The following is a 16436-nucleotide window of genomic DNA, read 5'->3' on the forward strand; positions in this document are numbered from 1 at the left end:
GCAAAACATCCGTTAACACATTGGCTTTGGACTTCGATGGATCGCAGCTCTAAATCAAATACCTCTGCTGCACATCTTATGACCACAGGGAATGAAGCACTCCCTTCCGTTGATGGTTCAGGGACAGAACACAACCCAGTGTCCAGGTAAGTGTCCAAAAACCTGGCCTCCTGAAAAGCCATGTGCTATTGTCCTCATCATAGCGTGGGGGAAAATCATCACCATCATCTCCATTGTCTTTTCCAAAAGCTGCTTGACTCAGATCAGTCTGAACCAAAAGTTGTTGTAGCATGGGAGAGTGGTTTTAAAGTAAAGGCATAGTTCTGTCTGAGTCAGGTTGAACTGGGAGCGTTAGTATGGCTTTGGGACATTAATTTGGTCAGGGTGCAGAAGAAATCAGCTCGGAGCTACACAGAAGGGCAGACCTACTGGTGGTACTCCAACTGGAAGCCTCTGTAAATCCTTGGGGCCTGAAGGCGCAACAAAGGGAGCCAGAAGAGTGGAAAAGATTCACAAGATGGCCTCTTTAAATGGCTCAATCTATTGCAACGTAGCCACCAAATCCAGAAACCTGGGGTGCATTGGGATCAGTTGCGTAAATGGCTTCTCTGCAGGGGACCGAGACCAAGACTGAGAGACATTCTGACGTTCTTGTGACTACTCTGGCTGAGTGTGATGGGACATTGAGGAATCTTACTTGGCCTTCTTTTTTTGAAAATTGTTTATATTCGTCAACAAACACATATATTGCCGGCCCCTGTAGCCCAGAGGTTTACTTGGCCTTCTAGTGCTTCCGCATCGACTTACCGGAAGACTTGGTAATGGTACCGTGCCCTTGGCTTTGAGGGTTAGTGGGACTTGTGACTTTCTCCGGTGTTCTGCGAAGTACTTTGCTTCATGTTCACAGATTGCCTTCGATTTCATAATAAGGGCACACTTCTTGCAGGACTTGGAGTCATTCCCCAAACACAAACACCGGAGGCACACCTAGTGAGGGACTGTCACAGACATTTATTTGCAACAGTCCTTGCAAGGTTTAGACCCTGTAACATAGGAGGGGGGAAAATTGAGAAAAAAAACTCATCAACCGACGAGGAAAAGAGTTGAAAGAGCTCCGGAGCTACGTACTAAGTCACAGAAAGAAAGAAACTGACATGGCTCATTCATGTCATTCCATCGTCAAGTTCCGGGTAAAAGGAAGTGAACATGAGCTGCATGTGCTACCTTCGAACATGCAGGAGCAAAACTGTTTAAATCTTTTGCATTTAGTCGGGCGTCTGAGGAAATTCTAAAGTTGATGAATCTAAAGTTGGAATTATCCATCAGCAAGAGACCGTAATATGCTTACCTCTTGAGCATCACTGCACACTTGCACAGAAGTAAGCTCACTTCACACTATACTTTCAGGCCTTGTACAGCACTGAGGACACTTAAAAACGTGTACATAACTGGAGCGCCCAAAGACCTTGACTAGCACAAAGCACACAGCCAGACTATGTACAGCACAAGACATACAGCTCTTGTACAGGACTAAGCAGTTCACATTTGTACAGTCTGTAGTGTTCTTAGCACTTGCAAATCACATATAGTCATCTCTTGTACAGCACAGAGAACACAATAAAAAGTGTCTATTTCCACTTCCAGAACTCAGCTTCCCCTTCAATCACTTGAAGACTATAACCTTACCTCAGACACTGTACAACACTCTACTGCCTTGTGGCTAGATACATTTACATCTACACTCATATGTAGATAACTGAACACACATAGCATGTGTACAGCACAGAACACACCGTCAGTCCTAGATAGCAGAATACACAACACTTGTAGAGCTATGAGCATACACAGACAGATCTTGGACAGCACTGAGCACATGATCATCAGTGGTACAGAAGTGATCACAAAGGCAGCCACTGTGCTGTACAATGCAGCGACAGGACGTGTACAGCAATAAGTGCACCTAGCACCTATGCAGCGCTAAGAATACTTATTAGTTGTAGAGCACTAAGCATCCTTGGCTTTTACTTAAATACACTGTCAGACGTGAATCATTTACAAGATCTGTTTTTTATTTTTTTTTACTGCGGGAAATGTAAATTGATCCATGTGGATTCACCTTAAGCACTGATCAGTTGTTTTAATGTTGAGTTGTTGCGAGATATTGTCAATCTATATCGCCATAAATGGTGCGGAACATTAATATGCAAGTTTGATGCTATGGAAAATATTTTATAAAAACAATTTAAAAAGAAATACACTGTCAGACACTTCGGACCTGTACAGTACTAAGAAAACTTAGCACTTGTGCAGCACTAAACACATTTACATTCTTTGCTGGAATCACTTACACTCCATGCTTGAGTTTCGTATTTCACATGCTTCAGTCACTTACTGCCTACCTTGGTTAAGTTACACCCCTTACACCCCTAAATGGATCACTTATACTCCTAGCTCAGTAACTTAAATCTCTCTCTCTGAGACACTGTTATCCCTACCCTGAATACATATAACCCCTTCCTTGATGTTATGTTATGTTAAATGTATTTTATATAGTGCAAATCACCTTCAGGCCTTAAAGCGCTTTTAGAGAAAAAAAATGACCAAAAACACAGACGTCAACTGGTAACACAAGGCAGCGGATTATACTGTGGCTAACGTCTCCTTGAATAGGAGCTTTTTAAGTTGTTTCCTGAAAGTAAGGAAGACCGGTTCCCTACAGAGGTACTCCGGTAAACTGTTCCAAATTTGTGGGAGCATAACAGAAAACGCTCTGCCCCCTTTGGATTTGTGGTGTTTCGGGGAAGCACTAGGCGGCAGGCCTCAGATGATCGCAGTGTCCTGCCGGGAACATAGTTCTATAGGCGTTCTTTTATATACACTGGGGCTTGGCCGTAGATTGCTTTGTGGGCAACACAGAGGCCTTTGAATTGAGCTCTCTGTTTGATGGGGAGCCAATGCAGTTTGTGTAAAAGAGGAGTGGCGCAGGACCTTCTGGGAAGCCTGAAAATGAGCCTAGCCGCATCATTTTGCACTACCTGCAGTCTCTTAATAAGTTTCTGGGGGAGGCCAATATAGAGGGCGTTCCCATAATCCAGCCTAGAGATGACAGTGGTGGATACAATCGCCTGTGGTGAGGCCGTTGACATTAGAGGGGCAAGTTTCCGCAGCTGCTTTATCAACCCTATAGAGGTTCCCACCACCGTGGTGACCTGGCTGGACATGGACAACTCTGAGTCAATTTTTATACCCAGGCTTTTTACGACCGGGACTGGTATGGGACAGTGCCCAGTTCGGGTGGCCAAAAGAGGTCACACCAAGGGCTGCTTTTTGTGGGAATGACGAGCACTTCAGTCTTATCAGGATTTATTTTCAGAGAATTGGCCGTCATCCAATTCACTGTGAGTCTGAGTAGCTTTTGCATCAATTCCTGGGCCAGACTAGAGTTATTAATCCGGATAAGGAGTTGGGTATCATCTGTGTAATTGAAGACCCGGCAATCCATATGAGCCAGGGTCTCCACCAGGGGTTGCAAGTAGATATTAAAGAGGAGCGGGGACAATGCAGAGCCCTGGGGTACACCGCAACTAAGACTGCCCTTAACACACGGCTAACTTGAGGCACTAACACCCCCAGCTAGTGGGTGTCACTTACACACCTTTTACTGGGTCACTTACACCCCTAGTTTGAGTTAGTTACACTACTAGTAGGTGTCACTTACACAACTTGCTCTGGTTCACTTAGACCTCTAGTTCAGAGTCACTTTCACTCCTAGTTATGAATCCCTCTCAACCAAAGCAGAGTCATGTACACCCTTAGCTTTAGCCACTTACACTTCTAGCCAGACAGTCTTAACTTGAGTCATACCTCTAACTCAAGTGAATAAGGCTCCTAGATGGAGTTGCTCACACCCATAATTCTGAATTAGTTTTATGCTGACTTGAGACATTTTCATCCCTACCTTGAGACACTTAACTCTAGCTCTGAGTCACTCATACCCCCAGCTAAATGCACTTAAAATTACTAGCTTTAGTCATTTACTTTCACTTATGTCTGTACCTGGAGTTAGTTATGCCAGAGGCTCCGAGTCCACTTACCCCAGTACCTATAAATGCCTTATACGAGTCAACTACTCTTCTAGATTCAGATACAAACAGCCATGTACACTCGTAGCTAGAATCAATTGAAACCGTGTTTTGAGTCACTAATCTTTGTGTAGTCAATTACACTCTCAGTATGATTCACTTACACCTTACAAGTCAGAGTCACATTTTCCCTAGGAGTGTAGTCACTTGGACTCCTAGCTCCGAGTCACACCCCCTAGCTCAGTTACTTACTCCCTTAATTTTGAGTTACCTTCACTCCTAGCTTTGAAACACATATACCACTAGGCCAAGCTACTTATTCCCCTTCCCCCAGATTGAATGACTAACTGTAAGAAACTGGGTTATTAATTGAGGGGGATGAAAAGCAACAACAACAATCCTTGTCAGGATGAACCACAATAGTTACTAAATTAACCTGTGATTAACCCTCTGGTAGCTTAGCACAAAGGCAGGCAGGCTTAACTTAGAGGCAAAGCGTAAAGTATTTATGCAGCACACAAACAGTAATAAAGTGACAACAAAATAAGAAAAATCTCAAGCAGGGCTTTGCGTTGCTACATGCCGGATTTGATGAAACCTTCAGTTAGTTGTTTTTGGGGGTCATATTATTTATCATGTTCTGAATGGAAAAAAAGAGTATCACAGTCAGCAACAATCATACAGGTCAAGTTATGGCCTTATAATAAAAGAGAAAAGAAAGAAGCAAAATATATTAGATGGTCTATATCTTTATCTGAGAAAAACAATGCTCGACTTCTCAAACAGTTTACAGTAACAGTATGCATGATAATTTGTGGAGACTGTGGTGGACTTGAGGGCAGATACAAACACACATGGTTCCATACACAACCCATTTAGAAATATATGAAGTGTAAATACTATCAACAAGGTGTACCTCTCCACATGGTCAGTCCTAAGTAGCCAACATGGCTTGATGCAAACAAGTGCGTAAGGGCTGCCACTTTCAGTTAGTTGAGGAGTTCTCTCTGATGCCAGCCGAGGGTCCAGGACCTAAAGAGGCACCTCTTAGGATCAGGGTCTCACTCAAACAGAGGCTAACAGGGCTCTGGCAGGTCTAGTGCAGCAGGTCAGCTGGGCAGTTGCAAAGAGGCCTCTGAAACTTGTTGTGTCTCTCTACTTCAGACAGGTCAGCCAACTGACCCTTGGAGATACTCCGGCAGTAGCCTGGGATGAAGGGATCAGGTTCAGTCTTCTTTCCCAAAGAGCATGGCAGGCCTCTGGGGATCAATGTAGTCCTCAAGCAGCAGGGAAGTCCTCTGGTAGCAGCAGGGTACTATTCTGGGGAGCAAGATAGGTCTCAAGCAGCAATGCAGTTCTCTAGGGAACAAGGCAGTCCTTCTGTAATGTCTACCGGTCCAGGATTGTACTGATAATTGGCTCAGGAGTTCCAATATTTATATCTGACGCCAGCCTTTGAAGTGGGGGCCACTGCCTGTGGGACAGCCACATCTGGTTGTGGAAAGTTCTTCTCTTCCCCCTGCCAAGGCTCCAAGTAGTATGGAGTTACAAAAGACTGGTGTCAGGTATATTTGTGTGTGTGCCAGAGGCAGCCTTTAAATTCTAAGTGCTGCAGGGAACAGCTCCCCTTTGCCCCAACCATCCTGGCAGGATGACCCATACTACCAAAATCTAGTCCCCTTTTGTCTCACTGTCTCAGAGGAATACACAAAGGACAACTCTCAAACTATTCACAGTCCAGTGACCCAGGACACAGGCACCAAATGTTTACAAGGAAATGCCCATTTTTTTGAAGTGGTATTTTCCGAATTGGGGCTTAAAATCTGATTTCACCATAAAAGAGGATTTTAAATTACAATTCATTTGAGTGCAACAATTTTTCTATCTACTCCCAAACTTAAATTATCACTTAATAAGTGTAATAAGGTAACCAAATGTAATCCCTTGGGAGAGATAGGCCGTGCAACAGTGAGAAACAACTTTAGGAATTTCTCACTACAAGGACATGTAAAACTTAAAACTCACTCACTTTTTAGATGCAATGAAATCAGCCCTATGAGCCTTTAGCTCCTACCTTAGGAGTGACATATGCATCAGAAAATGAAGGTTTCCGCCTAGGAAAAAAGTTTATTTGGCCAGGTTGAAGTGGCAGTGTAAAACTGCACTACAGGCTTAAATGGCAGACCTGAGAAACATTTTAAAGTGCTACTTTAGTGAGTGGCACACTAAGTGCTGCAGGTCCACTAGCAGCATTTTATTTACAGGCCCTGGGTACATGGAGTAACATTTACTAGGTACTTACAAATACATTAAATGTGCAAATTAGGTATAGGTCACTAGTACCATGTTTTAAGGAGAGTACACAAGCATGTGAGCAGTGGTAAAGTGCATAGAGTCCTACAGCCAACAAACATGAATTCAACAAAAGATGGGATGAAGGCAAAAAGTCTAAGTTGGCCTTGCAGATAGGGCCAAGTCCACTTACACCCCTGGCTTGACCTATATACATGGCTCCGCTCAAGTCACACCCTTCGCTTGAGTCACTTACACTTCTAGTTTGAGCAATTTACACAGCCAGTTTGGGTCACATTAAACTCAAGCTCCGTCATCCCTTCTACAGCACTGAGCACATTGAAAGTGTGTAATACACTAAACACGCTTTGGACTGGTACAGCAAGGAGCACACTGTAAGCTTCAGTACAATACCAAGCATTAATAGCACTTATAAAGCATAGAAAAACATTGTGCAGCATTCTGCACAACAACTGTAAAGCACAGAGCATTCTGCCATCCTTTGAGAGCACTGAGTGTACTTCGCATTTGCACAGTGAAGGTACACGAACATTTATACAGCACTGAGCCTACTTGACACTCTCCCAGCACAGAGTATACTGTAAAACTATGTACAACACTGAGCCAACAAAGAACTAGTACAGCACTAAGATCACCGTCATTCCATGCACATTATTGAGCAAATTTAGCACTTGAACAGCACATATCAATGCCAGACCCAGTACAGGCGTAAGCACGCAAATGTACAGCACAAAGCACACTGGCAGCCCTTTTGCAGCACTGAACACACTCTGCTCTTGTACAGCAGAACACACTTGGTTTTGTACAACTGATGGCAGTCTGCATTTGTACAGCACTGAGCAAACTTAGCATTTACACAGCTCTGAGTGCACTGGAAACCTGACAGCACTAAATATATCTGGCACTTGTACTGTACCGAGTACACACAGCACTTTTACTGCACTGAGCACTCTTTGCAAATCTTCAGCAGAGCATTAGAATACCTTGTACAGTACTGACCACGGTTAACAACTGTATATCACAGAGCACACCAAGTCCGTAAACAACATTGAGTACATTCAGCCCTTGTGCATCACTGACAACACTTTGCAATTGCAGAGCACTAAGCAAACTTGGCACTGGTACAGCACTAAGCACTCAATGAGCTTGAACAGCACAGAGCACCCGGTCAGTCTTTAAACAGCCCTGAGTACTTGTACAGCCTTGAACACACAATTAGCACTTGCACATCAGAGCAAACTATCAATCCCTAGCTTCAGTCACCAAGAAACCAATCTCCGAGCCACTCAAGCTCCTAGCTCTGTGTCACGTGCATGCCTAACTTCACTCACCTACAGCCCATACAATCCCAGGGTGAGCCACTTAGATCCATACCTTTAGTCATACCTCTAATGTTCTGATCTATAGCTGCTCTAGAGTCACATACCTAGCTGAAGTCACCTACACGCCTAGGTTGGGCATCTTTTACACCTAGCTCCAAGTCACTTGCATCTCTATCTCTGAGTCACTTATACCCCTAGCTCAGAGTCTGCAACAACCCCGGCTACAGTCACTAACACCCCTAGTTTCAGTCAATGTCATCCTTAGCTTGAGTCACTTACACCCTTAGCTTAAGTCATTACATCCTTTTTGAGTCACTTAAAACCTTCGCGTGAGTGTCTTATATCCCTAGTTTGAGTCTCTTACACCCCGTACTCGGTTACTAACCACAGCAGCCGGATCTGCTTACAGCACTAGCTTCATTCACTTATTTTGCCAATTGAAGTCATTTACATCGCTATCTTGAGTCACTCACACACCATACACCGCAAACTCGAGTCACTTACGCTTCCAGGTGTAAAACCTTAACAACCCCTAGACCGAGTCAATTATAGGCTCATATATGCCTAGATCAAGTCCGTTACATACCTCGGTTTAGTCACTTTGGGGCCTAGCTCCAAGTCACTTTCACCCCTAGCTCCACTAAGTACAGCCCTAGTTTCATTCACTTACACCACAACTTCAGGCACCTGCACCCAAGCTCTTTGGTCGTGCACCTGTCAATCAGGGGGAAGACATTGTAGCAGTCAGTCATAGGTGGAGCTTCACACCGTGCTTGATGGTACAGGCAGCTATTGTGGCCAGTAATAACGCTTAGTGCGGACTTCCAATGCAAAGTAGAAGAGATGGGGAAGTAGGAGTTAAAAAACATATTTTTTTTTTTTAAAAGGCTCGAGGAAAGCTAAACGCTGGCTATCTAAAGTGAAACCATGACAAACAAAACACAAATGCATCCACAAACGTAACCTACCTCCAAGGCAGTGATTTTGCTGATCATCTCGGTAATGACGGAGTTCAGTAAGGTGCCCATGGCCTTGCAGAAAATGTGAACAGGAAGGACGTCTTGCCACACATTTCCCAGCCGCTTCAACTGGTGTATTATCTGAAAATTATAACAACTGCTACTGGTCATTAAGCTGAATTTATTTTATGCTTTAATACACTCCTGAAAAAGCGTTAACCAATGTAAGTCCACGTCACTTACCTGTATTTGTTAGCGCATGACCTGCAGGGAACTCTTGCTTCTACACGTTTTAAAGCAAAACTCCGAAAAGGCGCATAACTGGGTGACGCGCATAACTGGGTGATACGGTACTTTGGGGGACTGATCCAGTACCAGTAATCAGGACAACCACTGTCTTTGTAAATATGATCCATTTAAATTATTCATATGTAAATATAAATAGAATAAATATTCTGTATTGGAAATGGACCTTTTGAACATTCACTGGATGCCCGTTCTAAAGCTACTGGGCAATATCATACAAGAGCAAAGACAACTGTTTAGCAAAACTCAGTCATATAAGAAAACAAACTATTTTCAACAGCAATTATGTCATTGACATGCGTTGTAAAATTAGAGGAGTGTTAAATATCAGTTAGTTAGCCACTATACCCATGTGTAAGCATGTGCATAGCTTTGCCCGCAAACGGTCACTATTCCCTCGCAAGTACTGAAATAGGTATGCAGGTCTCTCATGAGCCAACGTTAACACGGTTATACTTGCAATGCTGAAACTGGGTGGATGGTGGCCTCTAAACAACTTAAAAGGTAGGAAAGTCCTGAGTTTAAAGTGAATGCCTACATGCTGAAAGATGTAAACTATGACTATCTGTAGAATTTATGAAAATTAATTGGAATTTGGGAAGAAAACTTTGCTTACCTCTCCAGAAAAGGCAGCGCTTCCCATGAATGGTCACAACGGATGTTTTGTTGATGGGTGCGCAAATCATTATTTGGCATTCAGTACAAGAGTTAATGTACACCCTGTAGGCTGAGACGTCACATTACAAAAGAATTTTAAAGGTGATAGGTTTTGAAAAGAACAGTCAACATGTTTCGGTCAGTCATGCAGACTTTCATGGATGCAGTACTTGGTGTACTGATTGCACCAATTGTTGCAGTTTTTCAGTAGGTCAAGTATTCTCAAGTATAATGACAAACGGTGGCTGGCATAGAGAAAGGCGACAGAGGCAGTCCGATCCTGGGCAAAATTCTTCCATATGAAGTTGTGTCACTCTCGCCTTTCACGTACTGTTTGGTCATTTTACTAAGCCTTGCGAATATTTAAAGTCCTAAAATAAGAAATCCCATTTGTGATGAGGGATACAAAACCAGATGTGCTAAATAAGGCAAAATGCACCAAGGTATCTGTAAGCCCTTATCTTGGGGGCAGCGCCTACGATTTATAACTGTAATCAGTCAGTGGAAAAGGAATGATCGGAGTGTGATATGGCAATATGAATCAGCCTGCAAAACTATTTTACAAGGGCTTTGTACAGTCATGTTCTTTTTTACTAGCCAAGTACCTGCAATTCTCACGTCCACTACAAGAGCAGGTCCCTGGGCCAGCCCCACTGCTGCTGTCAGCTCGAGCACGGAGATCGGATACCAGCTGATCGAACAGCCTTGATCAGCTGATCCACCCTATCGCACTGTCTGTGAAACCATTGTTTTGCCTTCTCATCTGAACCCCGCTTTTGTCCTCATTTAACCCCGGTTAGATCGGGGGGGGTCTCTAGTTGGCAGAGGTAAGTACCTTTGACCAAATAGGGACCCTTGCTTCTAGTCAGGGTAAGGGGGATACACACTGTTGATAACCCCTGTTCAGCCCCTTGGTAGCTTGGCACGAGCAGACAGTCTTATCCCCAAGGCAATGTGTAAAGTATTTGCACCAACACCCACAGAGATACACCACAAATGGACACCAGACAGGTTATTTATAAAAATATTAATCTCTTTATCTGATTAGGCAAGATCAAAACGACATAGAACCAACATACATAAGGATTCTTTCTTTAGGAATGTTTTAGCAAAAGTAAACGTACTTGTAAAAGTAAAGGAACTTGGAAAGTCAGTATGGCTATAGACTCTGTTTCCAACGCGTGGAAAGTCACTGTAATACAATGTGCTCCTATCAATAATGCCCCAGCTGCACTAGTAGCACAGAATACTGCACTTGTAGCCAAGGACGCTTTCCTTCACTGTTGCGTGTCTCAGCAATGCCCCTGCTGTACTTGTAACATAGAATGCTGCACTTGTCAGACGTCAGTACGCTCGCACAATCACTCAGAGCCTCCGCCGGCTCCCAACCCGCTCCCAGCCTCGCACAGACAGCGCGGGTGGAGCGTTTATCTGGGGTTGCTCTCGCGTTGACCCCTCCCTCCTGGTGAACCTCCAACGGGTCCACTTCTCCTCCTCCGGCACGGCTTTCGGCGGGGACGGGACTTCCTTCCTACGCTTGGCGTCTTGATGACATGGTTGCAGGAGTCCCGGTTGCTATGCAACCCTCCGGCTTTGCTCCAGATACAACGCAGGTCCTCTCCTCAGCAGACCCGGCCTTGGGCAGACAACTCGAGTAGCGGCGGCGAATTAAAAGTAAACACACAGCAATTCTGGAGATCGGGGGCGCCGGTGATGAAGCGATACCGGCCCTCAGTGCTTCTCTCCGGTCACGGGCCGGCGGCAGTGATGCACGCAGCGCTCTTGGTGCTTGTTGAGAGCAGATAAGCGTGCAGACAAGACAGGCTTCACGGCGGCACCAGTGACGTCCTGGGGGCACACAATTATCCCCAGAGACAGCAGAAACAGCGGAGTGCAGGGCGAATTTCAGGAGTTTTGGCAAAACTTTTGTATCCGTGAATTTCCAACAGAAGGATAGCTCTTCTCAGGCCCTTGGAGACAGTTACACTTCAGAGGGGACAAAGCACACTGCACAGCTCCTCTTCAAGTAGGGGGACATAGCACACAGCCGAAAGTTCCTTAGTCCCCTTCCTCAGTAACAACAGCAACTGCAGGTCAGCCCCCAGACACACAGAAATGGCAGCACTTTTGCTCAGTCTTCTTCAGCTGTTCTTCTTTGACAGGGATTCCTTCTTGATCACAAAGTTTCCTAGTCTAACGTTTAGGGGTTTCAACTCAGATATTTATACCCCAAAAGTCTTTGTTCTTCATGTGTGAGGGGTCCTGGCCCAGTCCAAACCAGTTCTGGGTGCACTCTGCCAGTGCACATCTTCTTCCTTTGTGAGTGTGGGCCAGGGCCATCAGACGCACCGCAGGAGTTGGAGCCAGCATTGTGCAAGGCAGGCACAGCCCTATTCAGACCCAGGTGCTACTTCTCCCACCACTCTACATGCAGATAGGCCTATTCAGACTAGTGCTGACTCACCCAGCCTCCTGGAGCCACCCCAGCCCCCGTCACTCACAAACCAGACAGTCAATCCACAAACAGGTAGAGGCACACAAAGGTTGAACACGAAAATCGCCACTTTCTAAAAGTGCCATTTCCAAACTTAGAATTTAAAAACCATCCTCCCTGAAATATGTGTTATTAAATTCTGAGTACAGGGATACCAGATTCCAACTTTCTATCTTGCTGCTATGGGAAGATATGCAGGTAAACATGTTACACAGCATTCCCCATTCTACCCTATGGGCAAGATGGCCTTTCAATAGTGAAAAACGAAATTGGCAGTATTTCACTATCAGGACATGTTACCCACACTGGTACATGTCCTACCTTTCACATACAATGCACCCTGCCCAGGGGGGTACCTTGGGCCTACCATAGGGGTGTCCAATGTGTAAGACAAGGGAAGGGTCAGGCCTGGCAAGTGTGTACACTGGCCAGGACAACATGGCAGTTAAACTGCACACAGGCACTGCAGTGGCAGGCCTGAGACACCATTTTAGGGCTACTCATGTGGGTGGCACAATCAGTGCTGCAGGCCCACTAGTAGCATTTGAATCACCAGCCCTGGCACACACAGTGCACTTTACTAGGGACCAACTGGTAAAACAAATATGTCAATCATGGATAGCCAATCACAGTAATAATTTAACCAGGGAGCACTTGCACTTTGGCACTGATCAGCAGTGGCAAAGTACCCAAAGCATCTAAACCAGCAAAAACGAATTCAAGCACAGTGTCAAAGATACAGGTGGTACAGGCAAAAAGTCAGGGGAAACCACGCCAAGGATGCAAGGTCTAACAACCCTGTTTTTCTTTTTTCCTCCTGTAGCCTTGTTTCTTCCATTAACTGCGCTTCCTCCTTTAACTTCGCTTTTTTCTCCTTTAACCAGGTTATTCCTTTAGTTAAACCTGAATTATTCCTCATTTTTTCCCTTAAGCTAATTTCTCCTCTTTTAACCTTGTTTTTCCTAATATTCTCTTTGAACCCCGTTTTTTTCTGCCTAAAACAGCTTTTTCCCCCTTATTGGCATTTCCTGGCTTCTGCGAAGCTCTCCACCTGCTTCCCGCCTCCTACTGACCCTAACCATTGTCCCTCACAGGAACCCACGTAATGGAGGCTGCAGGGCGACCCCATTGAGCAAGTGCCAGGGCCAGCCCCCACTGCTGCTGCCAGCTCGAGCACTGAGCTTGGCCACCAGCTGATCGAACAGCCCGATCAGCTGATCCACCGTACTGCACTGTCTGTGACACCTATGTTTTGCCTCCTCATCTCGCTTTAACCTCGCTTTTGTCCTCACTCAACTCTGTTTTTCTTTTTCCTCCTGTAACCCCATTAATTCCATTAACTGTGCTTCATCCTTTAACCTCGGATTTTCTCCTTTAATCTTGCTTTTGTTCTCCTTCAACATTGTTCTCTCTGATAAACCCTGATTTTTCTCCTTAACCTGTTTTCTCCTCATTCAACCTCGTTTTTCCTCATTTTCTCCTTTAACCCCATTTTTTCTACAAAAAGCTGCTTTTCCCCCTTGTTCGAGTTTCCGGTCTTCTTTGCCGCTCTCCTTCGCTTCCTGCCTCCCGCTGAGCCCCGCCCAGTGCCTCTCCCCCTTCCCAGAAACCTACTTAATGGAGGGAGCGGACGCACTAAAGGCGCAGCAAAGGCAAGCCCATCCGGGCCTGGAATGCACCCAGTGCCAGGACCCCTAGACCTCCGCCCAGCTACAGCAACGCCAAGAAAACGGCCCTCAATCTACTACCACAATGATGACTGTAACCATGCACCTCCACGATCCACAGCAGGACTCTTGTCCTGCCGGCACTGTCCGTTCTCCTGTGACATCAGAACCCTTGTTCACATGTCTCCACTTGCTTCCACCGAGATGGAACAACTCCACCGCCTGCTGATCAACACCCGATCTCTCCACAAACACTCCATCGAGATCTGGGACATCATCACCGTCCTCACCCCTAATGTCGGCTTCCTCACCGTGACTTGGCTCAACCCGACATCAGCACCAGCCATCGCCACTTGCTACACCGAACAGATTCAAGATAATTCACTGGGACGGCATCACCAAACACGGCGGAGGAATGGCCATCATACACAAAGAATCCCTGCACTTCACAGCCACCACCTCTATCATGGATCACTTCAACTCAACACAGACGGCAGGTCAACATGCTGGCCTGATGTATGAGGTGGCTTTGTGGTTGCACAAGACACAATATACTAAATGAACTTTGCGAGTCAGAAATAATTACTCACAAAGTGCCTTTTGTGGCTCACTCAGTATTGGAGAGAGGAAAGGTTGTGAAAAGGGCTTCCTCCTCTGCTTTGCAAGTTGTGATATATACCAATGTTTGGTGACAGCACTGACAATGCAAACTACTGACAGGTTACCAACACACCCAACATCGGGTGGTAACCTATTCACAAGGGCAAAGTGAAAGCTGTCCATGTGGGACAACTTTCACTTTGAATGGTGGCGGGGGTGTCGGAGGTGAGAATTATTTTGGCATTCGCCCACCAGGATCAGTATACAACATTTGGCTATAATGATATGGTCCTGCAATCTTCCTGCCACACTAAGACTTTTCACCAGTGCACAGATCAGCTGGGTGTATTGGACATACATGTATAATTTAGCCTCTACAGAGTGAAGACAGTTTGCTAGGGGCCTTGTATTTACCTTGAAAGGAATGAGGATACTGTAGACCCAGGAGGAATACCAAAGCTAAGTTCCTTGGAGTGGAAGTGCAGTGGGGCATGGCAACAGTCTCGTACTCTTAATACAGATTTTCTGGTATCTGTTGAGCCTATGCTGGCAAATCTGTTTCAGAGTGAACGGTAAATGAAGAGGAATGAAATGGAAGAGGGAGGAGAGACAGAGCGGAAGAGGGACCAAGTGCCTATAAATCCATGCAGTAGATAGACTTAAAGAGAGTGTCCTGGATTTATTGAAAATAGAGGTTATCATGTGCCACACATCCGATGAGTCTTTACAGATTTTAAATTTAACCGTTGCAGTAAAAGTAAAGATTCTTACCTAGAAGGCATGTGACTTTGTTGCTTTTAAGAAAGACTGGTATAACAATCTATTTCCTTTCAATAATGTAGTTGAATACATAATGGTCTTGTGGCTAAACCATATTACAATGCAGAACCAGGCACAAGCATGGAGATAATGGGTCATTTTTGATCGACTCATCAGTGCTGAACTAGGACTACTTTTGTTAGATTTGTTAAACAGGAACCCCAATTCCTAAATCAGTGATGTCATCTGAGAAACCAAAGTTCAATTTGTGAAGCTGTATTAACACTCCAATATTGCCCGTCTGCAGAGGCGCGCTACTGCATGAGTGATGACAGTCTAATCTCTCCACCATACTAACCTGCCGAAGGGCTTTATTTGCAGCAATGTAGTTTTCTTCAACATCAATGTTGGCAAAATTCTTTGCACTCGACAGTCGCCCAAGGAGCTCTTCCTTTTGCAAACGCAGTTGCGCCAGGAAGCACTCGGTGCCTTTTGGAGAAAATAAAGGCAAAGATGAACGACAGGTAAACCGGGAAGTACGTTTAAAATGTGCTTTTAAGAAAGACAATTTTCAGCTAAATATGTTGATAAGAGCTAGTTAAAAGCCGTTTGAGACATTCCAACCCTACGCAAATCACTCCCTTTTGTTATGCTCTGTTTAAATACTTGAGTGGTTCAACATTCTTCATTATTCTTGCTCCCTAAAATGTCATTCATATTGGAAGTATATACAACCAGATTCAATTATGTTCTTAATGCCTTTTGAGCATCCGTCCTCGTCAGAAGGCATTTAATTTGATCCCGTTATCAAACAAGATATTGTAACTCTAAAACATTATTTGTAAACTGAAGTACAAATGAATAAACCAAGATACTCTCCTTTTTCTTTCATTCATGTTTAGTGTGTTGGCATCCTCTCACCAACAGAGCACAGTCGTTCTTCATGTATGTTTAGCGTCGCATTTAGTCACATTACCGTTCCGTAGTTTATTATCTCCATAGAAGTTTGAACCCATCACAGTTCATCTTTAATATGATCATTCACAGCAGGGACCCAAGTAGCAAACTTTGCAAGTGATTGTGGTTCGGATAAGAAGCCAATTCCTCCCGCTCCCTCTGTGACGTACAGTACGAGGGTCCCCAGATCAGGAAGACCCCAATGCGGAAAAGGGGGGAGAGAGAGAGAGAGAGGGGGAGGGGGAAAGGGAGAGGGAGGGTGAGAGGGAGAGGGAGAGAGGGAGGGGGAGGGAGAAAGGGAGGGGGAGAGAGAAGCAAGC

At 44.9% G+C, this 16436-nt stretch overlaps 1 protein-coding gene across 5 annotated transcripts in view; it reads right to left on the reverse strand.

The window, feature by feature from the left end:
* The window catches only part of ZW10 (zw10 kinetochore protein), a 142978-nt gene that overhangs the window by 10615 nt on the left and 115927 nt on the right, over nucleotides 1-16436 (reverse strand). For all 5 annotated transcript variants that reach the window (XM_085647363.1, XM_085647362.1, XM_085647361.1 and 2 more), the window contains exons 13-14: nucleotides 15518-15648; nucleotides 8686-8817 (exon numbers count right to left, since the gene is read on the reverse strand). In XM_085647363.1, the coding sequence (XP_085503489.1) occupies nucleotides 8686-8817; nucleotides 15518-15648 (263 nt within the window). The remainder of the gene's footprint in view (nucleotides 1-8685; nucleotides 8818-15517; nucleotides 15649-16436) is intronic.

Source organism: Triturus cristatus, chromosome 3_2, assembly GCF_964204655.1.
Source record: "Triturus cristatus chromosome 3_2, aTriCri1.1, whole genome shotgun sequence".
Taxonomy (NCBI): Eukaryota; Metazoa; Chordata; class Amphibia; order Caudata; family Salamandridae; genus Triturus; species Triturus cristatus.